We start from the raw sequence: 27,500 nt of genomic DNA on the forward strand, positions 1-27,500 counted from the left end.
GGCTCGACAGCTCCACCTCCCTCGGAACCCTCCCAGTTCCACGATGCCAGCGAGGCTCATGCCCACAGCAACAGGGGAAGTTCTGAAAGGGAACTGGCAGCAGCATGGAAGCCTCTCCTGGCTTTTGGCTCGTAAGAACACAGGCGAGTTCTGATAATAGACGAGATCAGGAAAAAGGCAGATCTCCCTCCAGAAAATGCCATGGACTCAAATTCACCCAGCAGGGTGACAGGAGGAGGGACCCTGGCTCCATTCCAACAAAAGCCCCCCCTTATCCACAGAATCATCAGAGGGGCCATGAGGGGAAGACGATGGAAGGAGTCTCTCTCCTCCAGAAGTTGACACAAATCCAATGCCTCTAAGATCCAAGGTCAGGGACCTTGAATGCAAAAGTGTCATTTTGAAATATTCAGTGGAGAGAAAGCATGCTAATGAAAAGAGATATGAGAATAAATAGAAGTCACGGCCTGAACGCTCTGCTTCTCCGTTCTCCTGGATCATTCAGTGAGCATTGGGTTCATGCCAGGTTCCATCTCCTCCCTAGCATGAAACTCAGTGAAAACTGACATTTCTAGAAAAGGGAACGGGGCGGGGGGGGGGGGAGAGCTCAGCCCAGCGTGGCCCAAGAACAGTAACCCGTGGCATGGGCTTGTCCATCCAATTTATCAGCCTTTTTTAAGAGTCTCCCAGAGGTTAACCGAGAGGTTTCTGTCACTGGCAAACCATCTACATTTCTGCCCTGCGAAGAGTCAGAGCAGGGTCGGCCAACATGACTGGTGTAGAGGGGGACTCGGGGAAGCCAGTTTCCTGGGGCCACTGTAACAAAGCACCACAACCCTCAGTGGCTTAAAACAACACAAATTTATTCTCTCACCTTCTGGAGGCCAGAAGTCCAAAATCAGAGGGTTGGCAGCGTTGGTTCCTTCCATGCACACTAAGCAGAACCTGTGCCTTGGCTCTTCCTCGCTTTTATTGGTGGCCAGCGGTCCTTGGCGCTCCTTGGCTTGTGACCGTAAAACTCTGATCTCTGGCTCCGTTGTCACATGGGCTTCCTCTCCGAAGTACGTCTCTCTGTGTGCCTGTCCTCTTTGTCTAAGGACAACGGTGATTGGATTTGGGGCTCACCCTAACCTATTGTGACCTCATCTTAACTAACTGCATCTGCAGAGAACTTATTTCCAAATAAGGTCACATTCTGAGGTTCCGGCTGGACAGGAATTTTGGGGGATGGATACTGTTCAGTTATGGGTCAAATCCCAACTGTCCTGAAGTGGGGCTAGGGTGGTAAGCCTCCCCCACACCCCTTTGGAGAAGCTCCTGAACTGTATTTGCTACATTCAGACAGGAACTAGGAAAACGGCATAGAATTCTTGGCTCTCAAAACCCTGGGTCGCCCCAGCTCCTGAGAGAAGGGAAACCATTCCCAGGACCATTCGAATGACTGCCAATACCCGACAGGGAGGTCTCCAGCCCCCTCGTGGCTGCAGCCGTGCAGAAGGAATGGGGCCGGCTGCCCTTTGAGGTCCCTCCCTGCCAACCTGTAGTGTCCTGAGATTTCTTTACTGGCCGCTGCTTTTCTGCACAGAGATCTTAGGCAGAGATAGAAGCAGCCTCTGTACATGTATTCTCAGAGGCCCTAAAAGCTGTATCTGTTAGGGTCCTTTGCGAAACAGAGACAAAATGAGAAGTGCAAGAGATGTGTTGGGGGAAATGCTGTGAAGGATAAAGGGGAGAACAGGAGTGGGCAGGTTAGAGCCTCAGATGGCAATGCAGGGCTGACCCCTGTGAAGGGAGAGTGGGAAGGAAGGAGGGTGTGTAGGACCACGGGGCAGCTCCTGGAAAATGTCTCGGCCAGCAGGATGGGGAGCCCACCAGAGAAGTCCTGAGTTGGGCAAGAATGACCCAGTTCTAGCACCCCTTCAGGGTCAGTCTTGTCTGGGAGTAACTTTAGCAGAACATGGCCTCAGCATGGCACCGCAGCAGACCCTAAAGAGTGGCAGCTGGAGATTGCCAACTACCTATACTCTTCGCAGCAGGTTTTCTCGTGAAGGGAGATTTGGACAACAATTCCCCATGGCTGCCCCAAAAACCAAAAAAAAAAAAAAAAAGTCTCCTAATAGCCAAAAAAGTCCCTTAAACTGAGCACTAGGCTTAGTTCTTGAGACAAGTTCTACCCATGACCAGACCTTTGGCAAGAGGCTTCACAGGGTTATTGGGAGACACAAGAGGATGAATGTTATAATAATTTGCTATAACTGTAAAGCTCACACTAGAGGTTCACAACATGGTGACTCTGGAGCCAAATATTGCCAGTGGTTGTGTTTTATTTGACTCACATGTTGATTTTTTTAAAACCCAAGTTAGTTGCCAGCATGTAAAAGCCAGAAAAATCCAGATTTCCAGCTCTTCCAGTTCATAGACTCATATGAAGTTCAAGGATACAGGCAAAACCAATCTATGGGGATAGAAGTCAAAATAGTAGTTATCAGTAGGGTGGAGAGGTGGGGCCAGGTAGTTATTGACTGGACAGAGGTGTCAGGGAAGCTTCTGGGATGATAAAACGTTCTCTGTCTCAATATTGGTGATGTCACAGGTATATCATGTAAAAATCATCAAGTACATGGATGCATTTCAAAAACATGCTAAGTAAAAGAAGCCAGACACACCCGGTCACATATTGTATGATTCTATTTATATGAAATGTCCAGAATAGGTAAATCCACAGAGACAGAAAGTAGATAGGTGGTGGTCAGGAACTGAGACGGGGGTAATGGAGCGTGACTGCTTAAGTGGTATGTTGTCCCTTGGGGGTGATGAACATGTTCTGGAATTAAACAGAGGTGATAGTTACACAACATTGTGAAAGTACTAAAAGCCACCGAACTGTCCACGTTAAAATGGTTAATTTTATGGCATGTGAATTTCACCTTAATAATAAATCATCTCTTAAAAGCCATTAGTTTGCACTTAAGATCTGTACATTTTACTACCTCTAAACTGTATGTCAGTAAAGTAGTGAAACAGAGGAAAAGTAGACAAGCCAAAAAAGATGCATCATTGATTCCATGAAAAGCAAAAAAGCTCTATATATATGAAAAGAAATATATATATACTCTCTCTATATATATATATATACTTGACTATGGTGATGAATGCACAACTATGTGATGATATTGTGAACTGCTGATTGTATACTTTGGATGGTATTCCGGTTTGCTAATGCTGCCGTTATATAAAATATACCAGAAATGGATTGGCTTTTATAAAGGGGGTTTATTTGGTTACAAATTTAAGGTTCTACCACCATAAACGTATCCAAACTAAAGCATCAACAAGAGCATACCTTCACTGAAGAATGGCCCATGGCATCCAGAAAACCTCTGTCAGCTGGAAAGGCACATGGCTGACGTCTGCTCCAGGTTCTGGTTTCAAAATGGCTTTCTCCCAGGATGTTTCTCTCTAAGCGTCTAGGGTGTTCTCTTAGTTTCTCCCAGGCAAACTCTGGGCTAGCAAAAGTCTACTTTCAACAGCTGTCTCCAAAATGTTTTTTTCAGCTGCAGCACTGAGCTCCTTCTGTCTAAGCTCTTTCAGGGCTCCAGTGATTTAATTAACACCCATGCTGAATGGGCGGGGTGACACTTCCATGGAAATAATCTAATCAGTGTTATCACCTACACTTGGATGAGTCACATCTCCATGGAAACATTCAATCAAGAGGTCACACCCTAATCAGAAAGATTAATAAATCTGCCCCCACAAGATTGCATTAAAGGATATGGCTTTTTCTGGGGGACATAATATATACAAACTGGTAAAAATGGATTGTATGGTATGTGAGTACATCTCCATAAAACTGCTTAAAAAGGAAAACAAAACATAGGACTGTATAATACAGTGAACCCTGATATGGACAATGACTGGGGTTAATTGTACAACTATAAGAATGTTCTTTCATGAATTATAACAAATGTGTGACACTAATACAAGATTTTAATAATAGGGTGGTATATCAGAAAAATACATATAAACTATGGACTGTAGTTAATACTACTATTCTAATATGCTGTCAATCAAATGTAACAAAGGTATCACACTAATGCAAAGTGTCAACAATAGGAGGGTGTACGAGAGCACTGTATTTTTTACATGATGTTTCTGTAAACCTACAACATTTTTAATTAAAAAATAATAATTTTTTAAAAATTATACTAAGTGGAAAAAAAAATAAACTGCTTTTAAAAAATGTGTCCCCCATATCAAATGCACACAGAAGAGCATGCAGTATGACCTGGACATCTTCAGGTTCCCATGGGTCCAGCCAGCTGCCAGAAGTGGGTGGAGAATTGTAGGAGAGCTGACTTTGAAGATGAAACACTTGATTAACTAAATAAGCGTTATCAGTTATGTGCCAAACACTTTGAGAGCTCTAGGATCTGCAAAACTAGTCCTTATAGGACAGTTCTTCAGGTAATGCTATACCATCAATATTTGATCTTACCTGCCATTTGAACAATCAATATAGTAGACACAGAAAATGAATAAAAGAATTGAGTGAAGATGAAATCAAGACACTGAAACGGAAAATAACCGATGGAACTTCTGAACAGGAACCAAACTTAAAGAAACAAACACAGCAGGGCTCAGAACCCAAATGCAGAAGAAGGGGGTGAAGGACAGGATGAAGACATTTTACCTTGTACCCTTGAAGAGAAGAAAAACAAAGAACACCTGAAATCTTTATTTGAAATTTTGACTCTTCTGGGAAAATCAAACATACCTCTGGATGAACATGAGGCTGATGAACTCCCCAAAGGTCTCTTTACTCCTGATAACTTCCAAGCACTGCTGGAGTGCCGAATAAATTCTGGTGAAGAGGTTTGTGCCGGTTTGAGTGTATTGTGTCCCCCAAATGCCATTATCTTTGTGGTTTTGTGTGGGGCAGGCGTTTTGGTGCTGGTTGGATTTGCTTGGAGTGTGCCCCACCCAGCTGTCGGTGATAATTTTGATGAGATGTTCCCATGGAGGCGTGGCCCCACCCATTCGGGGTGGGCCTTGATCGGTGGAGCTATATAAATGAGCTGACTCAAAGAGAGAAAAGAGAGTGCAGCTGGGAGTGATGTTTTGAAGAGAAGCAAGCTTGCTGGAGAGGAACGTCCTGGGAGAAAGCCGTTTTGAGGCCGGAGCTTTGGAGCAGATGCCAGCTGCCTTCTAGCTAACAGAGGTTTTCCGGAGGCCATTGGCCATCCTCCGGTGAGGGTACCCGATTGCTGATGTGTTGCCTTGGACGCTTTGTGGCCTTAAGACTGTAACTGTGTAGCGAAATAAATCCCCGTTTTATAAAAGCCAATCCATCTCTGGTGTTTTACATTCTGCAGCATTAGCAAACTAGAACAAGGTTCTAAGAAAGCACTTTGAACCATCAGCAGTTAACACGTTGTTCTGTTCAGAAACAGCAGAAATAGATACTAGAGATATGTGAGTGTTCTGGTTTGAATCTGTTATGTACCCTATAAAAGACCACGTTCTTTTAATCCAAACTTGTGGGGGCAGACCTATTGTGGGTGGCACATTTTGATTATATTATTTCCATGGAGGTGTGGCCCTATCCAGTCAAGGTGGGTCTTAATTAATTTACTGGAGTCCTTAAGAGAGCTCAGGGAAAAGAGAAAGAGCTTAGAGCTGACACAGACCCAGATGCCTGGAGAAACTGAGAGATAGTTTGGAGAAAAGCTAAGAGATGTAATCCAGAGTTTGCTCCCAGGAGAAACAAGCAAGGACCCAGAGGAGCTGAGACAAAAGCCCAGAGACATTTTGGAAACAGCCACTGAAACCAGAACATAATGCAGGAGAGAAGGTTCAGCAGAGCCAGCCGTGTGCCTTCCCATGTGGCAGAGGAACCCCAGATACCATCAGCCTTTCCTCAGAGAAGGTATTTACCTCTGAATACCTTAATCTGGACATTTTCATGGCCTTAGAACTGTACATTTGCAACCTAATAAATCCCCATTGTAAATGCCAATCCATTTCTGATATGTTGCATTTTGGCACCTTTAGCAAACAAGAACAGTGAGAGCTGCATTCGGGAAGAAACTTTCAGGGAAGTGAGAGACTCATGCTTCTTTTCCATTATCACTGATGCTTCAGTGGACATAGCAGGGCAAGAGCACTGGCCCGTGTTGGTGAGGTTTCATGATTAATCTCATAAACTGAGAGAGGAATTTGTGGGCTTCCTGCCTTACGAAGCTGATGCAGAAATTCCAGCTGCGACATTTCACACTACGGTAACTGAGAAGTGGGGCTAAACATGGAGTACTGTCGTGGACAGGCTTACATTGTGTCCAGTGGATTTTCTTCCAAGATGGAAGTTGTTGCTTCTAGACATCTAGAGAAATATCCCCAAGCTATCTGCACACTCTACTCTTCCTATGCCTTAAATATGTGGTTAGCAAAATCAGTGCCTGTTAGAGGAGTATCTCTTGCATTGGGAATAACTGAGGAATTTTCTTCTTTTTTTTCCATCAATCACTGCAACTACTTTTAGAACTTGACAATGTAATTTCAGACCTTTTTCAAAGCAATGAAGAAAGAGGTAATGAACTGAAGGAAATTTGCCATTCTCAATGGACAAGCAGGCATGATGCTTTTGAAATTTTAGTGGCTCTCCTGCAATGCACTTGTTTTACGTTTAGATAGTATAAATAGTGACACAAATATTAGATGAAATATAATATTTATATTATAGTATTTTATACTATATAGTATATTTATACTATACTATATACTCTATTTATATTATAGTATTATATTATAGTATAGCTGGTGGAGCACGTGTACTCTGTAATGCAGTAACAGATTTTTATTTCATTTTTACCAACGTTGCTCTTTAAAATGTCCTATTTTTTACAAGAGCCTTTGGGAAAAATCTCCAGGGAGAAATCTCTGAAGTCTTCTTTGCAACCAGCAGCTTCACTGCAGTGTGCATTCGCTAAATGAAATGAAGGAAAATATTGAGGTTTATCAAGAATTTTGGTTTGAGGAAATAACAGATATGGCAACCAAATTTGATATTCAAATGAAACTCCTTGGCAAATCCCGCAGGGCTCAGCAAGGTAACCTGGCATCTCGACTAACATCTGAGAGTCACTATAAAGAAACCTTAAGTATTCCGAGACTGGAGCACAGTGTTCAGGAACTTAAAGATATATACTCACAACAGCATCTCAGAGCTCTTAAATGCTCATCTCTGGTCCCCTCTGTCACGGGACAGCTCAAATTCAGTATTTGGAGGAACACCATGCTGACACGTACAGAAGTGACTTGTCCAATCCTGACACACTCTCAGCTGAGCTTCATTGTTGGAGAATCAAGTGGAAACACAGAGGGAAAGATATAGAGCTTCCAGCCACCATTTACGAAGCCCTCCATCTGCCTGACATCAAATTTTTTCCTACAGTTTATGCATTGTTGAGGGTCTTATGTATTCTTCCTATGATAAAGGTTGAGAATCAATGATATGAAAATGTTCAGAAGTGTCTCAAAGCATACCTGAGGAACGTTTTGACAGATCAAAAGTCAAGTAACTCAGCTTTGCTTAACATAAATTTTGATATAAACTTTATTTGATGGTGAACACATATATCAAACTCTATACAACTAAGTCAGAGCTTCCTACAGGTAATTCAGAAACTATTGAAAATACAGAAGAGACTTTTTAAATAGGTTTTCTCTTATATTTGTAGGAAAAGCTGTAAGGCGTATGTAGGCTGCTTTATCACTGACTATCTTTGCCTATAGGTGTCCCATTTAATACATTAGTCATTAATAATCTATTTAAAGGGCCCCTATTTGAACTCTCTTGCTTTGAAGATGCATCATTTCTTCCAGAAAATAGCTTTGAAAGCATTGAATTATTTTAGTTAAATCACTTTAGACATAACATTTATCATCACTGTGAATCCAATTGTCAGATTATCAGTCAAGTTATCAATACTCTGAGGAAATAACTGTTGAGAAGGTGTGTGAGAAAGGAATGGATATATTTTGTAAAATGTTACAATGAGGTTCATGACTGACCTTTAACTAGTAGGGGTTCTAAGTATATTGTTAAACATTTGTATTGGACAGTTAAAGGAATTACCAGAGAGTGAGAGAAACTGAGCTCACCAAGCAAGGATTTCAGTGTACATTTTGTCTCCATCAAATGAACCTAAAGTAACAAGTTATACATGAAGTTCAAATACCTCTTTCCACATCTGGTTGTTGCTGTTTGTGTTCCTTTGTTGAGCCTGCACCTTCCAAAGCTTTTTAGCAGGTATGTGTTGAACACTTCTGTTTCATGGTCAAGACAGAATCAGAGGCCATGGGTACTGACAACTGATTTGTCTGTTTTCTGCTGTCTATTTCCATGACTGTCTCTACTGCATCATCTTGATTTATAAGCAAAATCTGGAAAGCCAACAAAAATAAGTGTTTTGTGGTTAATCTAGGAATAATACAGAAAATATTGTTATCTTTAGAGAAGAGAATCTATTTTATACAATTTATTTCAATCTAAATAAAATGTGAATTTTGTTTTTAAAAAAAAGTATAATCATAGAACACTCACCATGATATGGGCTTACTTGTTAGCTCAGTTGTTATTTCAGTTTGCTAAAGCTGCTGGAATGCAATACACCAGAAATGGGTTGGCTTTTTCAATCAGGATTTATTAAATTACAAATTTACAGTTCTAAGGCCATGAAAATGTCTAAATTAAGGCATCAAGAGGCAGACACCTTCTCTGAAGAAAGGCCGATGGCATCTGGGGTTCCTCTGTCACGTGGGAAGGCACATGGCCAGAGTCTGCTGGTCCTTCTCTCCTGGGCTCTGGTTTCCAAATGGCTCTCACTCTCCAAAATGTCTCTGGGCATCTTCTCTCTAAGTGTCACTGATTTCTCTGGGTTTCACCTGTCTTTTATCCTCTCAGAGAGGACTCCAGCAAGGGGATTAAGACCCACCTTGAATGGGCTGGGTCACATCTCCATGGAATCAACCTAATCAAAGGTCCCACCCAACGATACATCTGCCCCCAAAAGATTGGATTAAAGGGACATGGCTTTTCTGGGGTGCATAACAGATTCAAACCAGCACAATATTGTGAACAAATATTGCATGGTCGTATTAATGTATAGATACAGTATATGCAGCTTCAACCCAAAATCTGTACTGGCAGGATGGGCAGAAGGGCTATGTCTGCAGGTAGCAGAGGGGAGGGGAGCATAAGAGAGCTAAATCCTAATATTTCAGACTAGGAGGTCAATAGATAATGCCAAAAACAAACAAATAAACCAGAAATAACAGCAAAGATGTGTTATTTAGACCTCTGGAGGTAAATACTAGAAGAAACCGCCAACAGGTGGCAAGTGGTTGTCTCTAGAGTGTAGGATTCAGAAGTGGGAATGTATGGGGGCAGGATGCTGCTACTTGTAATTGGGTCTGCTAGAATTAGGTTTGACTGAAAGAAACAGAAACCCAAAACAACAGTCCCTTAATTAAAACCAAAAGTTATTTCTCTTTCAGGTAAATGTCTGGAAATAGGCAGCTCAGGGCTGCTCCATAAAATTGTCAAGGACTCAGGTTCTTTTTGTTGTTGCTCTACCATACTTCATGCCTTGCCTCCAAGATCACCTAATAGTTCAAAATGGCTGCTCCAGCTCCAGCTGTCAAACCCCAGTCAATGGAATGGGGGAAGGGACAAAAATGGAAAAGGTGCAAACCTAATGTCTTTTTAGGAATTTTCCCCAAGGCAACCACACAACACTTCTGTTTGAATCTCACCAGCCAGAACTGAGTCCCATAGCCACTCCTAGCTGCAAGGGAAGCTGGAAAATACCATCTCTATACTGGACAGCCATGTGCTGGCTGAATTAAAGGGTCTCTGCCATTATGCCTTGTATTAAAAACTTTATAGGTATTACTCTGATAAAAATTTAAAAAACAAAAAAGAAATAGTATGAGCAACCAAAAGATAAAGGGAAGAGTGGTTCCACAGGATGCTTTGGTCCTGCGCACACATCTGCACAGGTAGTGGAAAATTCCTGATGACAACGGTACCACCACAGCCCAAGAACCAGGAGTTGGGTAAGAAGTAAGAGGGATAAGAAAACCAAGAAGCTGACATCATGAACTAAGATATTGGGAGGGATGATCTTTCCATAGGACCAATAACTCCATGACAACAACCTTGCAAATAGACCCCAGAATCTTAAATCTTTCCTAGCCTTCCACATCTAGGCCAACTTTTCGAATGTTAAAATTAAAAGTCTCACAATACCCCAGGTAAGGTAGAAATGGTGATTCTTACTTTAAAGATTAAGAAACAGACTTCCAGAGGTTAAGAACTTTCCCCAGCTTTTAATTAGATGAGACTAGATTTGGCCACAAGAATCCAAGCCTGAGTCTGTTTTTCTCTCCTCCATTGCATAGGCAGCCCCCACTTGGGGGCTTCTGTCCAAAGGGTTTGGGTGACTGTTCTGGTTTGCTAATGCCGCCATTATGCAAAATACCACAAATGGATTGGCTTTTATAAAGGGGGTTTATTAGGTTACAAATTTACAGTACTAAGACCATAAAAGTGTCCAAACCAAGGCATCAACAAGAGGATACCTTCACTGAAGTATGGCCGACGGTGTCCGGAACACTTCTGTTGGCTGGAAAGGCACATGGCTGGCGTCTGCTGGTCCCTTGCTCCTGGGTTGTGTTTCAAAACGGCTTTCTCCAAAATGTCTCTGGGCATCTGTCTTTGCTCCTCTCTCTCTCAGCTCCTGTGCATCCTTGCTTCTTTCTCCCAGGGCATTTCTCTCTAAGCATCTGGTGGTCCTCTCTTAACTTCTCCAGGCAAACTCTGGGCTTCACTCTTAGCTTAGCATCTCCAAACCTCCTTCTGTCTGCATCTCCAAGCATGTCTCAGCGTCAGCAAGCATCTGGGTCTATGTGGGCTCTTAGCTTCTCTCTTAAATACTCCAGTGAACTAATTAAGACTTACCCTCAATGGGTGGGGTCCACACTTCCATGGAAATAATTTAATCAGAGTTCTCACCCACAGTTGAGTGGGTCACATCTCCATGGAAACACTCAATCAAAAACACTGAACAAGATTGGGTTAAAATATCATGACTTTTGTGGGGGCATAATATATCCAAACTGCAGCTTTTGGATTCTCAGTAAGTCACAAGAAGCAATGGTTCATTTGAAGACAAGATAAACAACAGGGAGGCCCAGTGGAATTGGAAGTCCTATTTCCTAAGAAGTCTGCCTTCTGGAGCATGAAAGAGCACACAGTTAGCAGGGAGGAACCCCTTCTGCAAACACCAGCACAGCAGTTTCCACACAAAGAGAAAGTGCTGCTGGTAATAGAATGGGCAGCCAAGCTCGCAGTGGCAAGTTATTTCCATCCTGAATGGACTTTTGTTAAGCCTGGGCCAGGAGCCTGAGAATATAGAATTCCAAGCCTTTTCCTTCCAATTCCTACCAAACCAAAAGGGGAAGTCATTCTGAGCTGCTCTAATAATAGTTATCCACCACATCCTATGCAAGGATCTCAAAATGCTGCAGAAATATTTCGAAGTAAAACTCCAGATCATTCAAGAGACCTTGGGGCAGTCATTTCCTCTCCCTGCACCCTGGACCTCAGAGAAGTTGGATGGACACCATGGCTCTCAGGGAGAAGGGGGGCGATTTGGCAGAGAGCAGAGAGAAAGGCTTTCCTCCAGGATGTCCCCAGAAAACACATCCCAACAAGACAGGTATGAATACGACAGGCTCGTGAGGACTGGCCAAAGACCAGAGCCCAAATGGCCTGACAAGAAAGGGGCATGGGGGCTCAGAGAAAGCCATGGCTTTCGTCAGGGCAGAAGCATGCAAGGACCCAACCCCAGGTTCAAAGACAGGGCACAGAATCTGCAAAGATATACATGGAGGCAGGACCCTGTCCCCAGAAGGAACCCTCTCTCAGGCTAAGAATCCAGGTAGAGCTGGGTCAAGGCTTGGTCCTTGGGAGATAAGACAAGAGACAGGCCTGCCGGGGGCCCTAGGTCAGAGCGAGGTGACGTCATGCTGCCTCAGCCTGAGGCATTTCAGAGGAGCTTTTCAAATGCCCTGACACCCAGGTCATGGGACTGATGCCAGAGTTGAGGGGGCTTTGAAAGTTAGGAGACTGCAGGGAATAGGGTGCCTCCAAGGCAACTCAGAAAGTGGCAAATACGTGGCCCTTCCTCCCACCCTCCTGCTCACGAGGCCCTTCTCCAAAGCATCTGAGACAAGCTGGTGCCCTTCAATCCAGCCTCGCTCCCTATGACAATACCTAGGACAAAGGCCGGTTCATCCTTGGCATCTTACTGGACTCCCTTAGCCTAAAAGAGCCTTCCCAGGCCATGCTTTTTACCTCTGACCCGATTCAAGCCTTCTATTATTATCTTAAAGCAACGTACTCACACCCCATTCCAGCAACCAGCACAATGCCAGGTACATAGTTAAGCTCAGGGAATACCTGTTTGTTTTACTTGACTTGAAAATAATTTAGTTAAAGACACCTACAAAGTACTCTATGATAAAATGATGATTCACAAATAAGCACAAAATGATACCATACCAAAAAAAGTTATAAATCCTAAGGAAACATGGAAATAACAAGTGAATCGGGGTGGAGGGGCATTAATTTGGGAAGACTGCTTAGAGGAAGTGAGCTCTGAACCAGCTACCAGAGGAAAAGAGAGTTTGGGTTTATAGATTATAATTATTTTGGTGGCAAGTGACAGCAATCTAATTTAAAGTAGCTTAAGCCAAAAAAAAAAAAAAAAAGGAAAGAGACAGAGGAAGGAAGGAGAGTGGGAGGGAGGGAGGAGGGAGAAAAGAGAAAGGAAAAAGAAAGGAAGGGGAAGAAAAAAGAAAGAAAGGAAGACAGAGGAAAGAAAAAAGAAACAAAGAAAGAAGAAAAAAAACCAATGAACTGGGAGGTAATAGATGGATTCAGGCAACAGAAGGTAGGCATGGCTGAATCCAGGTGCTCAAAAGATAGTATCAGGAACCCACGTCTCTCCTCCATGATGGTTTCATTCCCAGGCACACTCTCCCATCAGGGCGACTCTGCAGATTGAGATCCCACAGTTTTGCAATCCCAGCAGGAAGAGAGAGCTTCCCAAGTAGTTGAATGAGGATTAAAGACACACACATACTCATATGTTTTTGTTATTAAGAGATGCTGGGGGTGGGAAGGGTGATTTATTACTGCAGCACAACCTGGCCCGTCCTGACCAATGCACGTCTCTTTGGCCCAGCCTTGGACGCATGCTCACCCCTGCAGCCGGCGGGGGACGGTGCGCAGATTGACTGGGATGAGTCAGAGGCCCAGCTCCCGGAGCTAGGGGGCTGTTACCAAAAGAAAAAGAGGGTCATGGACCCTGGGCATCCAAACTCAGCAGAGCTCCCCAAGCACTTGGTTGAAATGTGGAGGGAGGGTGAGCCTGCTTTGTCCAACAGGAGCTGGATCTGAGGCCCGTGTGCTGTGCTGTCTCAGGAACTCACTCCCAAGGCACACACACGTACAAAGGTCCCTAACGTCTCTGGCTCCTCACTAGAGATTCCCGAAATGGAAGCCGGACTTTCTCAAGAGAGCTTGGGGCTCCCAAAGCAGCGACAAGGTCCTGCTTCCCCCTCTTTGCTGTCCACCACCCACCCTAGGCAAGACTGCCCAGCTGTGAAGATCCCCTGGCCCTGCCGGGGAGGGACATGGTGGGGGTGTGTGACAGCAGGTGTCCACCAGTGACCTAGAGGCCCAGCATCCACACCTGCAGCCTCCCAGGGCCCCCAAATCTCACCCAGACCCTTCCGGCAGCCGGGGCATGGATGCTCACACATCATTTTGCAGCAAAGCCAATTCCTGCAGGAGCTGAGACAAAGCACATCAGCTACTCTAGCCCTGCCATTCGCTAACATATTTTTAACCTCCCCAGCTAAAGAATTCAATCTGGCTTGTCTGCGTCTCCCCACAGACCTCAGCATTCAGCTGGAGCCCCTACGTCACACTTCCTGCAGCAGGCCTGAAGGTCAGGAGTTCACTCGCGGGGGACCCACTGCTGGGGAGCAGGGATCCTGGAGAGCATTCCACCCCCACCCCCCTCCAAAGCTCCGACAGCTGTGTTTCCCCCTCGCTCAGAAGGGACGAGACCAAATAAAGCATCAGGAAGAATTATATGGTGCAGAACTGCACAGTGTTGGAAGAGTCAAAAGGTCAAACTTTGAGTTATGATTTCGAGCAGGTCATTTGTCTTGTTTCTCCCTCAGTTTTCTCATTGGTAAAATGGGGGCAAAAGGGTTAATTGTAAGGAAGGGAGCAAGGCTTCAGTAGGAAGCCAGCTTCTCCATCCTGGTTCTGCTGGGTCCAACAGCTGTTAGAAATCAGAGCAACCCTTTCTGCAGAGAAAGCTCTAGAATCCCAAACCCTCCTTAGGAAAGAGAGCTCTGGTCTAAAGCTGAGCCTGCATCTTTGGTTTTCTGTGGAAACTGGGCACTAGGTAGAGAGAAAGCTGGATGGCTGAGCCCTGGCCTGCAGGCTTTGGGCTTTGCAAGCATCTCCCAGATATGAACTGAAGTTAGCAGCAGGCCAGGAGTGGACAAGCCCAGGTGACCCAAAACACAGGAGCCTGGCCTCCCACATTACACCTGGGATTACCAAGTGTGTGGGGTGGGCCCTCTGAGGACTCACAACCTGTCCTTCAAAGAATCACATATGAAAGAGCAGGACGGTCAGCTTCTGAGAGGACCTTCATGTCACGCACAACGAAAGAGCGAATTCAAAATGGGTGATGTTGAGAAGGGCAAGAAGATTTTTGTTCAGAAGTGTGCCCAGTGCCACACCGTGGAAAAGGGAGGCAAGCACAAGACTGGGCCAAATCTGCATGGTCTGCTTGGGCAGAAGACAGGTCAGGCCCCTGGATTCTCATATACAGATGCCAACAAGAACAAAGGTATCACATGGAGCAACGAGACACTGACGGAGTATTTGGAGAACCCCAAGAAGTACATCCCTGGAACAAAAATGATCTTTACTGGCATTAAGAAGACAGAAGGGAAAGACTTGATAGTTTATCTCAAAAAACCTACAAATAAGTAATAGTTGGCCACTGTGTTATTTATTACAAGACAAATGTCTTGTGACTTTTTTACATGTACCATATTTAAATTGATCTCATACACCAGAATTCAGATCATGAATGGCATCATATTTTTTGGACAGTTCTGAGTTAAATAAGATTAGCTATAGTTAAATGAATATGATCAAGCTTTTTAAATTTTGATAGTAATTCTGGTTTGGCAAATGCTATCACTGATTCCACCTTCTAAAGGTTTAATTGGACTTGAGGCTAGATTGAATTAGTAATGTTCAACTTTTCACAAAGATGGTGAATGTCAACTTACAACCTATAGATGATTGGTTTTATATTTAGATTTATATAACTGGTTTTATGAATACATTTAAATACTAAGGAAATTTCTTCAGTGTTTCATAGAACAGAGCTAGACTCCCTTGGTTTCAGTTGGTGTTCATCAGCCTGTTTAAAGGCAGATGCTGAAAATAAGCTATCTATGTCCACTTTATCTTTCTGGTCTTAACTGTGTAAATCTAATTAAAATTCCCTGTATCTGAAATGTTACCTCTTAATTAACAAAAAGCATTTTGATGTGGTTCATGTATAATACCAAATAAAGAATGCTGAACGCTTAAAAAAAAAAAATCACACATATTCATTAAGGTGACAAAAGGACCACAGAGATATGTCTATACATTTGGGGAGGGGGTTGAAGAGACCTAAAGATTAGGTTAGTCAGAAGAGTGAAGAGAGAAATTGTTCCTGGATGATAGTTTGGAACTCAAAAGTTTTTTTAAAAATAAGTAGTAGAAAATTAAAAAACAAAACCTGGAAAAAATTCTACACACTAGGCTATGGAGAACACAACAAAATATAAGGAATGGGGCCAACTGGGGAGCAAGACTAAGCATAAAACCCTTTTGCTGGTTTGAATCTACTATGTCTCCCAAAAAAGCCATGTTCATTTAATCCAATCTTGTAGGGGCAGACCTATTGTGGGTGGGATCTTGTGATTAGGTTGTTTCATGGAGATGTGACCCTACCCATTCAAGGTGGGTCTTAATTAGTTGAGTGGCTTCCTCTATGAGAGGATAAAAGGCAGAGACATTTTGAAGAGAGCTCAGAGACACTTAGAAAATGCTCAGAGACATCTGGGAGACAAGTCGTTGAAACCAGAACCAGGAGAGAATCTAACAGATGAAATCCAGAGTTTGCCCTGGAGAAGCTAAGAGAGGACCCCCAGTCCTGGGGTAGGGGATTGGGTGGGTGGGGGTGGCAGCCAGAGTGGGCAGAGGGGGCCTCTGGGAAGGGAGTAGTCTTAGATCAGCCTCCCTGGAAGCAGCTCATTAGGAACAGCTCCTGGGAGATGCACCTGGAAGGGATGAGCCAGGCTGGGGCTTGCAGAGGTAGATGCCAACCCACTTTCTGAAAATGGGTGGCCCATCTGATTTGCCCCAAATTGCGGGCCTCTGATCCCCGTATTGGCCAGCCAATGGCCACAGGCTACCCTCTAGAAGGTAGGGATTAACCTTGGGTGAGGCAGGCCCTGCAGTCAAGGGCAGTTCCCAGGGAAGGGAGAGCTGGGGGGCGTGAGCCACCCACTGTGCCAGGAGCTGGGGGACAGGTGCTTGGCCCAGAGGAGGAGACGGGCCGTGAGCCGCAGCATCCAATGCAGAAACCAACTCAGAAGAATGCAGAGACGAGAGATGAAGGGAAGGAAGGAGAGAGGCCCACACTGCAGGCATGAGTGAGCCCCAGGACCCCGGCAGGGCAGGAGGGAGGCTCAGAATGAGGAATGGACCTGCTGGCTTCGGTTTGAACTGCAGTAAGCAGGTTTCTGTTTTGCAGTGGAGACGGTCGCCCTCCCAAGCATCCCACATCTGCTGAAGGGCAGCTTCCAGCTAAGAGTTTCTCCTGGGAAGACAAGGAGGGGAATAGCAGAGTTCAGGAAAACCAAATGGACCCCTGTCATCATGGTCCCTGCAAATGCTATCTCCTATGAACCCTGAAAATGCCATTCCCTCAGCTCACACACCAGCACCAGCCGGCCATGTGCCAAGTCCCTATCACGGCGTCGGTGGACGGCACAGGAGCACTGCTGTCCTGGAGAGGTCCCCAGCCACGCAGCCTGGACAGACCCTTAAACTAGTCACCGCAGGCCCGCGATGGGTCCCAGGCAAGGGCAGGAAGTGGCAGGGGAGGCTGCAAGGAACTGGAGCCTGGGGCGGCTCCCGGGGGGCTCACCGTCTGCCCTGCCCTCCGATCACAGGCTCCCCACAGCAAGAACACCTAGCTTGGGGGCCTAGAGGCAACTTTTTTTGGTCATTTTATGCTAAAATATATCTACCATAAAATTTGTCCTTTTAACCATTTTAACTGTACAATTCAGTGGCTTTAATCACATTCACAGCATTGTGCCACCATCGCCACTCTTTTTCCATCACCCCAAATAGAAACACTCTGGACTCATTAAGCACCAGCTCCCCATTCCATCTCCCCCCACCCACCAGCCCCAGGAGCAACTTTCATTTTAATTCAGTTTTATTGAGATATATTCACATACCATACAACCATCCATGGTGTACAATCAACTGCTCACAGTACCATCTTATAGTTATGCATTCATCACCCCAATCTGTTTTTGAACATTTTCCTTACATCAGAAAGAATCAGAATAAGAATAAAAAATAAAAATAAAAATAAAAATAAAAAAAGAACACCCAAATCACCCCCCCATCCCACCCTATTTTTCATTTAGTTTTTGTCTCCATTTTTCTACACATACATCAATACACTGGATAAAGGGAGTGTGATCCACAAGGTTTTCACAATCACACTGTCACCCCTTGTAAGCTACATCGTTATACAATCGTCTTCAAGAGTTAAGGCTACTGGGTTGGAGTTTGGTAGTTTCAGGTATTTACTTCTAGCTATTCCAATATATTAAAACCTAAAAAGTGTTATCTGTATAGTGCGTAAGAATGTCCACCAAAGCGAACTCTCAATTCCATTTGAAATCTCTCAGCCACTGAAACTTTATTTCGTTTCATTTCACATCCCCCTTTTGGTCAAGAAGATGTTCTCAATCCCACGATGCCAGGTCCAGATTCATCCCCAGGAGTCATATCCTGCATTGCCAGGGAGATTTACACCCCTGGGAGTCAGGTGCCATGTAGGGGGAAGGGCAGTGAGATCACCCATCAAGTTGGCTTAGCTGGGGGGGGGGGGCATATCTGGGCAACAAAGAGTTACTCAGGGGGAGACTCTTAGGCTCAATTATAAGCAGGTTTAGCCTCTCCTTGCAGCAACAAGCTTCATAGGGGCCAGCCCCAAGACAGAGGGCTCAGCACATCAAGCCGTCAGTCACCAATGTTTGTGAGAACATCAGCAACAATCCAGGTGAGGAAGTCCAACACCTCTGCACCCAGGAGCAACTTTTAAAAGACCAGCAGCTCTTCACCCGCAGCATCAGCTGTTCTCTCTGCAATCTTGGCCTTTTGCAAGAGACAGTTCCCAATCCAGGCAGCATTACAGCTTTGCCGGTAGGCAGAGATGCAGTGGGGCTCGGCATGTGCGTTTTGGAGTCATGCTGCCTGGCTCCACCTCTTATAAGTGATGGAACATTGGGCAAGTCAAATTTCCCCTCCCTCGGCCTCAGTTTTGCCATCTGCAAAATGGAGAGAACCACAGTTTCTACCTCATAGAGTCATTGGGAGGATGAAACGAACTCTCAGTGAATGGCACATAAAACTCATCCAATAAAGGGTAGCTATTATTATTACTTTTGTTGTCAGTATTGAGAATTGTGCTTAGGGGATGAAAAGAGAGATCTTCTGCAAAAGTTTTCAAAATCTACAGATTCATAACCTAAAATTCCATTGTACCTCTTCTTTCACTCTCTTTCTAATTTCTTGTCTTCTGGGCACTGTCTTCACAAAATTGGGCAAACCTCTGCTCTCCCCTGGTCAGCAGTACAGAGGATGGTTAAAAAATGGGACAAGGAAATGGAAAAAGCTGTGAACAGACAGCAGCTCAAAGGCCAGCCTGACATGCAAAAGTTGGCATCCAATTAAACAACAACCGTGGAGCTCTAAGAAAAAGCAATGTTCAAGTTCGCCACTAGTAGTCATATCAGAATGGTCTTAGGGCTGTTGTCATGTGAGGACAGAATCCAGACTTCATTTCCCAAAGAGGACAAAAAAGGGACTGAGGCAGCAGTTCCTGTGAGCTGCGTGGAAATGCTGCAGCCTTCTTCATATAATGATGACATTACTGATCTGCGATCTCAAGCACAGAGCCTGATCCAGCCCTGGAGAGGGATCTGCATGGAATCTGTCCCAAGCCCCTATGTGGGTCCCCAAGACCAGTGGTGCCCCTGCACGGGTCACCTGGAGCTGCAGAGAGGCCAGTCTGCGACTGTGAGATAGAGGGAGAAGCCATTAGGCTGAAGGGGCAATGAGCTGCCCACTCATCCTTGCCCACTGTGGCCCCTGCTCCACCACCGAGCTCACACCTTCACTTATTCTTGAGCATCCACTCCCTAATTGAGCTTTTGATCCGGTTCACATTAAAATGCATCAGGATTCCTGGAGTGCAGCAGCTGATAGTAATCGGATGGGAGGGAAGTTGCTCAGGGATATTGGGAGGGGAACAAAGCCAGATGGGGACTTAAAATCATTCCAGACTTTCACACTGATTGCTGGGTCTCAGCAACAGAGGATTTTAATGGGAGTGGGTGAGAAATCAGGAGGTGAGGGGAAAGGTGGCTGAGAGGCAGGGGCAGAGCCAGAAGAGAGCAAACGGACGGAGCAAAGAGGAGGGCTGGGACCGGACGGCTAGGAGGATGAGTGGCACCTCCCTCGCAGACCCTTGCCCTGAACGGCAAGCCATCCTCACACCAAGCGTCCCGGCACTGCAGACAGCACATGTGGTTTTATAAGCACTTGCAGATTGTGCCCCACACAGCCACAGCAGGCCCCCTAAACGTCAGGGTCTGTGTGAGTGGCGCCCCCCAGAGGTGTGCCGTGACCCACCTGAGCAGCCACATGCCACAGCCATGGGACTGTCCCTCCCCAGGGTTCGCTCTCCTTCAACTCCATCTCTCTGCCTTGGCGGCCTCCACCAAGCTTTGCTCCTGACACACAGGTAGGTGAACAAGAGTGTCACGTGATCACAGGGAGCCATCCTGGGAAGTAGCAAAGCCCAGAGAGGAATAAACAGTCTCTGAAATGCAGGGTTCCAGACCTGCTCACTCTACTAATAAAGGTATCGGGCAGCCCAATGTTGAAAAAAAATAATACAAGAAAAAATTCAATTTAATTTAATTTTAAAATAAACACAATTTAAAAAAAAAAAAAAGAGCAAACAAACAAATAAAATAGCCCCACTGAATCCATTGCAAGGCAAATGGCCCTCTACCCAGCCCCAGCTTGAGCCATGCTGCCGGCAGCTGAGGTATTAGGGAAGACATCCTACTACATCACAGACACACACCTACTGGGAAATCTGCTCCCCTGTCAAATCCAGGACCCCCTCCAGGCCAAGCTAGACCGTGGCCCACCACGGTTGGGATGCATTCTGGCGGTCTCCTACTCAACAAACATTTCCCTGCATCGAGCCCCACCTGCCGGCCCCTACTTTCTCACCAACAAAAATGGAAATTGTTCAGGAATCTTGCTGGGTAAAGACAGGCTCTCTTTTCCCGACCCAGGGGATAAATCATGCTTGGTCTAATCTAATCTTGATCATCCTGTTCCTTTTTGCCAGTGATAGATCTAGGACCAAGCATCTGAGCCAGCTCTGGTCAATGAGATGTGAAAAGTCTGCCAAAATTTTCTGGGTTTGCTGACTGAAGAAAGAGCATAGTGGTAAAATGGCCTCTTTGCCATCCTTCCTGCACTGTGGGAGGAGAATGTGAGGCCTAGAGCTGCAGCAGCCATCTTGTGACCAGGGGGACAAACATAAGGCCAAACTGAAGACGGTTGGGTGGGGTTTTCCGTGACTGGCAGCAAAAGGAAACCTAACTGATACAACAGTCAACAAGTCTGTTTTCCTTTGCCCCTCGCCAAAATTCTGCCCCAGGTGCCCAGAGGCCCCCACCCCAGAGCAGGAACTCAGGGCAGCCTCTGTCTTCAACAGGCTTGAGTTTGTCTGTTCTTGCCATTAACTATTACACTGACTCACAGAAGAACCCAACCTCTCTGTGACTCTGTTTCCTTATCTGTAAAATGGGGATGATGATTTCTTTTTAAACTGCCTTGTTTACTCACAGGGTATCATAGGATTAAAAATAGTTGAGAGGATGAACAAAAGTATTTTGTCCACTTTAGAGTGCTAGGTAACATCAATTAGTGTTGTTACTAAAATAATATCTTGAGGAAACATTATACAAATATAAATTGTCATGGAATTGTATACTTTCAATACACATGAAATTATTTGGTATGTGAATTATAGCTCAATAAACCTCTTATTTAAAAAAAATCATAATCATTGTCATTACATTGTTATTGTTATCAAAATCATCATTATTACAATGATAAAAGAAGGCTTTGAAACAGCAGGCTTGCCGCAGAATTCTGCCTCTACCACTTACTAGCTATGTGATTTTAGGCAAGTCACTTAACCTCTCTGAGCCCCATTTTGGCTATAAAATGGCAAGAATAATACCTATCCTACAAGGCCATGAGAAGGATCAAAGAGATAATGTCCATGCTCCTGCTACGAAATGGATGCCCAATAAATGTCATTTCCCCTTTGCAGGAGATCCGTTGCAAGTCAGCAGTAGAGCGAACCACCTTTACCAATCACACGGATAAAGTCCAGTGTCTCTCTCCCAGTCCAGTGTTCACTGAGGTCCCCAGGTCCCAGAATTAGCATCTCTGCACTGGGTTCTGGGAGCTGCTTATTACCAAGCACACAATACCCCCAGGGTCATTCCCAGCCCCAGAGTTTTGCAGTTGACATAGACCTAAGACTCAACGGGTGTGGTGCCCTCTGCCCGATTTCTTGGCTCCCCACCCCACACCCCTGAGGAGGTAGGCAGGGATAGCTATCCCCATTTCACTGGGGCTCTCCAGTGGAGGAGTGGACAGAAAGTGTGGTCTAGAAACAGTCCCTCTGAATCCAGTCCTAGCATCTTCTCACTGATGAGGCCTCAGAGAAGCAGGTGGTCTTGAACCTCAAGAGGCCCTGGGGCAACCTGGGCACTGTCCGACTAATGTCCTTCAGACATGGGCACCTGTGTCCACTCCTCACGCTGACATCCTTTGGATCTGGTGGGGCAGGTGTCTGGACCAACAGACAGCTCTTCTAGTCCCTGAGTCTCTGCAGCTGAGCAGCGCCAGGAGGTCTGGGACCAAGATGGTCTTCTTAGGGAGGACACTCCAGGGACAGCCACCTTGGACCTGACTGTGCAGCAGACTGCACGTGCCAGGGCAAGTCCAAGTGCATTGGCTGTGCTCACAGAGCTGCCCTCCTTCCTCCCTAGTCTGCACTGACCTCTCACTCTTCTCCCAATACCAGTATTCAGGTTTGCTAATTCTGCTGTTAAGCAAAATACCAGAAATGGATTGGCTTTCATAAAGGGAGTTTATTTGGTTACAAAGTTACAGTCTTAAGACCATAAAGTGTCCCAGGTAAGGCATCAACAATAGGATAACTTTACTGAAGGATGCCGATGGCATCTGGAAAACCTCTCTTAGCTGGGAAGGCACGTGGCTAGTGTCTGCTTGCTCCCAGGTTGCATTTCAAAATGGCGTTCTCCAAAATGTCAGCATCGGCTTTCAACGGCCGTCTTCAAAATGTCTCTCTAAGCAGCAGCACTGAGCTCCTTCTATCTGAGCTCTTATAGGCCTCCAGTCATTTAATTAAGGCCCATGCTGAATGGGCGGGGCCACACCTCCATGAAAATAATCTAATCAAAGGTATTACCCACAGTTGGGTGGGTCACATCTCCATGGAAACAGCCTAATCCAAAAATTCCAACCTAATCAACACTAATACATCTGCCCCCACAAGATTGCATTAAAGAACATGGCATTTTGGGGGACATAATAGATCCAAACCAGCACATTCCACCCCCCAAAATGACATGATCTTTCCATATACAAAATACATTCATCCCACCACAACTAGTAAGGCAGGTCCCCTCCTATGCCACTTTCATTCCCACCTCCAGGCCCTTGCCCACACTGTGCCCTGTGTCCGGAATGCCAAATTCCAATCTCCTCAGTTCCCACATGTTTTCTAAGGCTCAGCTTAAGCCCCACCTGCTCCAAGAAACCTTCCTGGCCCTCTTACCTGACGGCTTGTAGTGCTTACTGTCTCTCTCACAATTTGAAACTCTTGGTCACTTTCTATACATTCACTCAACTGAGTCAATACAGAAAAAAAAAAAAAAAAAAAAAGTCTGGGCACTTTCATTGTACAAGGCAGCAAGCACGGGGTTATACAAAGACAACTGAGTCCTAACCGGTGTGCTGTTGTGTGTTGCCACGCACTCTGAGAATCAGAACACCCAGTAGGACCTGGAGTGACTCTGGAGTGAATCGTAGCTGCCCAGCAGGTCTTTCAGACAAGATCCCCCTTTCTCCTTTTCTCACCTGCCCTGAACCCCAAAGGCAGGCTCCTAGAGGCACAGCCTTCAAAAGCCCTGTACCTACCCTGACCACAACCCAAAGACAGTCCATCATACAGACAGGAAAATGAGGCTCAGAAATGATCACCCTGCTAGTAAGAGGTTGAACCTGGACTCAAGCCTCGGTCTGGGTGACCCCATAACCCACAGGAATTCCCACTACATCACACTGGCTCTTGTGTGCAGCTTCCCATGACAAACGTACTGACTCTGTCTTTTTCTTCCCCAGTGTGCTTTCTACTGCTGCCCAGCCTCCCACTCTCCCTCCACACCTTGCATGGTGCTCTCGCCCTAGGAGCTGTGTACTTTCAGCTTGCGTCTTTCTTTTCTCTGAAATCTCATCTTGGCTCTCAAGGGATAACGTCCCCTTTCATAAACTGAGCAGAAAATTGGTTTCCTGTTCCTTAGCACCACCTGGTGGCCATGGGGAGCACAGCGTGATTTTGATCAAGTGGTCAAAGGGATTTTGGAAGCTTCAATACCATAATCTGGAGATTATCTGAATGTCACCCGATCAACAAAGTCAGAGCTTCCAGCAGAGCCTGCTCCACTCCCCAGGGACTCCCACTGACATTAACTCCACTGCAGCCTACACTGTCCACAATTAGGAAATAGTCACAAAGCCTTCCCTTCCTTACCGGATGGTCACTGGGTTCCTGAGGCTGCTGGACGTGGCCTGGTACAGAAAGGGGACAACCCCCTTCAGTGGAGGGGAAGGGCCAGGTGAGGAAGGGGCCACCCCAGCAGCAGAGACACCACATGGCTCCAAACTGGCCAGTCGAGGGTCAACTCCAAGTTTACCCCAAAGCTTCGCCATGCTGCCTCTTCCTTCTAACTCGGGAGAATGCACTGAAAACAGTTCTCATTCTTATGACATCATTTCAAATGATAAATGCAGAATACAAAATATGAAAATGAAATTCAGAATATGAAGAACTGGATGATCTCTTACTTTTTTTACATAAATTTCTGCATGTTATAAAATTATACTAAAAGTTCTCAAAGGAAATACGTTAACACGTTTATGAAGGTTTTTTGTGTGGGGGGGTCTTTGGGTTTTTTTTAATACAAATTTTACTGATATATATTCACACACCTATAATCCATCCAGAGTATACAATCAGTGACTCACAGTATTATGACACGGTTGTGCAATCGTCACCACAATTTTTAGAAATTTACATTACTTCAAAAAGAAAAATAACAAATTGACATAAAAAAGAAAACCCAAAACACCCCATACCCCTTATGCGCCCCCCCCCAATTGTTGGGTTTTGTATTTTTTAATACGTTTCTATTTATTCCAAATTTCCCACAATGGTTCAGGAATACTTCATATGGGAAGTATTCTGTGGAAGTATTTCATGGAAGGAAAAAAGAGATGTTTATGCTTTCTGGAAAAGTGACACACTAGGGGCTATGAGATAGAAATGTGTCCTGAACTTGGGGTTGAAAATCCAGCTCATCCACTCACAAGCTGGGTATCCTTGGGGAACCCCCACCCTGTCCTCTATAAACTAGAAATAATTATATTTACTGACATCCCAATGTCATTATAAGGGTTAAATAAGATCACATATAGGAAAACACTGGTATAGAATGAGTACTCGATAAATGTTCCTTGAGTGAAGAGTATTTTATCTACTTATGACTGAGCAGTTGAATGCAAGTGTCAGAAATCCAACTCAATCCAGTTTTAGAAAAGGGGGGAGGGGTAGAATATATTGACTTGTAAAACTGAAAATTTCTTGGTTTCAGGCACAGCTGTATCAGGGTGCTCAAATTATGTCCCTAGAAATTTGCTTTCTCCATTTCTCAGTTCTTTCCTCTGCATTGGCTCAAATCTCAAGCAGTCTCTCTTCCTACATTCAGGAAGCAGGGTCAGGGACCTTCACCCCAAACCACATGATTATTCAGGGTATTTCCCCAGAGGAAAATTGAGGTACAGTTACCTCAGGAAGTAGAAATGGATGACGGGAGACAGAAACTGCAGAGAGCTCCAATACACAGCTTCACATTCATGCAATAACGTAGTGCAAACGCTATCAAAAGAAGACAGAAGATAGAAATTCTGATCATTAAACACCTGTGGAAAGGTCCCTCCTCTGGTGGGAGGAGCACTGGACTGGGAGTCAGAAGACATGGTTCTTCCTGCAGCCCTGTCACTATGTGACCTTGAGCTGGCAGCAGAGATAGCTGGGTCTCATTTTCTTCATCTGTACAATCAGGGAGTTGCACTAGAAGCCAAGCTCACACACTATTATGGATCAGATCCCATCCCCCACACAGAAATGTTCCAGTCTTAAACACCACCACCACCACCACCACACACCCCCACCCCAGTCCTATGGGTGTGAACTCATTTGCAAATAGGATCTTTGAAGATGTCATTAGTTCAGGTGAGGCCAACCCGAATCAGGGTGGGCTTTAATCCAGTATAACCGGAGTCTTTCTAAGCAGAGATAATTTGAACGGCCACGTGACAGAGATGGAGACTGAGTCAGGGATTGCGGCAAGCCATGCCCAGAACCCTGCAGCCCTCAGAGAAAACATGGTCCTGACAACTTCCAGTCTCCCAAACTGTGAACCAATAAATCCCTGCTGTTTAAGCCAACCACCCAGCTGCAGTATTTGTATGGCAGCCCCAGCAAACTAAGGCAGCCACTCACATGCCCCCAGGGCCAGACAGTCAGCAAATGTGTGACTTGGCTGGTGTTCTGGTTTGCTAATGCTGCCATTATGCAAAATACCAGAAATGGATTGGCTTTTATAAAGGGGATTTATTTGGTTACAAACTTACAGTCTGAAGGCCATGAAAATGTCCAAATTAAGGCATCAACATGAGGATACCTTCACTGAAGGAAGGCCAGTAGTGTCCAAAGAACCTCTGTTAGCTGGGAAGGCATGTGGCTGGCATCTGCTGATCCTAGGTTGTGTTCCAGCTCCTCTCTCAGCTCCTGTGCATTCCTCAAAATGTTGCTCTTGGGGCATTTTGTCCTTTCTTAGGTTCTCCGGAGCAAACACTGGGCTAGCATCTCCAAAGTGTCAGCAAAAGTCTGTTTTCAATGGCCATCTCCAAAATGTCTCTCTGAGCTGCTCTCCAAAAAGTCACTCTCAGCTGCTCTGAGGTCCTTCTGTTTGTGAGCTCTTATAAAGGACTCCAGTGATTAAATCAAGACCCACCCTGAATGTGTGGAGTCCATATCTCCATGGAAACAATTTAATCAAATGTTTCGCCCACAGTTGACTGAGTCACATCTCCATGGAAACACTCAATCAAAGGATTCCAACCTAATCAATGCTAATACATCTGCCCCCACAAGACTGCATCAAAGAACATGGCATCTTGGGGGGCATAATACATCCAAACTGGCACAGCTGGTGCAGCAGGACAGGAAATGAAAGGACCTTGGGAAGCAGTGACCACAGGTCCCCCGTTAGAGGAAGCAGCTGCAGCTCTGCTCAGCCGCACGGAGTCACGTCATAAAGTGGATAGAGCATTACCACGTCTTCTGATTTTTCAAGGCATTTATGTGAAATATCCTGGTCTTTCATTATTGAAAGCTAATTCAATTGTGGTGATGATTGCACAACTCTTGTGAATATCCTAAAAACTATTGAATTGTCCACTCGATAGGTGGTAGATGAATTACATCTCATTATAGCTGTTATAAAAAAAACTGATTCCAAAAGTTTTTTAATATTATTCAGCCATAAAAAGGGGGGTGAAGCTCTGA

General features: G+C 45.1%; 1 protein-coding gene across 1 annotated transcript; it reads left to right on the forward strand.

Annotated features, from left to right (window-relative positions):
* The first annotated feature begins 14,818 nt into the window (after positions 1-14,818).
* Positions 14,819-15,148, forward strand: LOC119508077 (cytochrome c-like). The gene has a single exon (XM_037801523.1). It carries the CDS (start codon positions 14,834-14,836, stop codon positions 15,146-15,148), a length of 315 nt encoding a protein of 104 aa, XP_037657451.1. The 5' UTR covers positions 14,819-14,833.
* Positions 15,149-27,500: the final 12,352 nt, after the last annotated feature.

The sequence above is a fragment of the Choloepus didactylus genome, chromosome 13 (genome assembly GCF_015220235.1).
Source record: "Choloepus didactylus isolate mChoDid1 chromosome 13, mChoDid1.pri, whole genome shotgun sequence".
Lineage (NCBI taxonomy): Eukaryota > Metazoa > Chordata > Mammalia > Pilosa > Megalonychidae > Choloepus > Choloepus didactylus.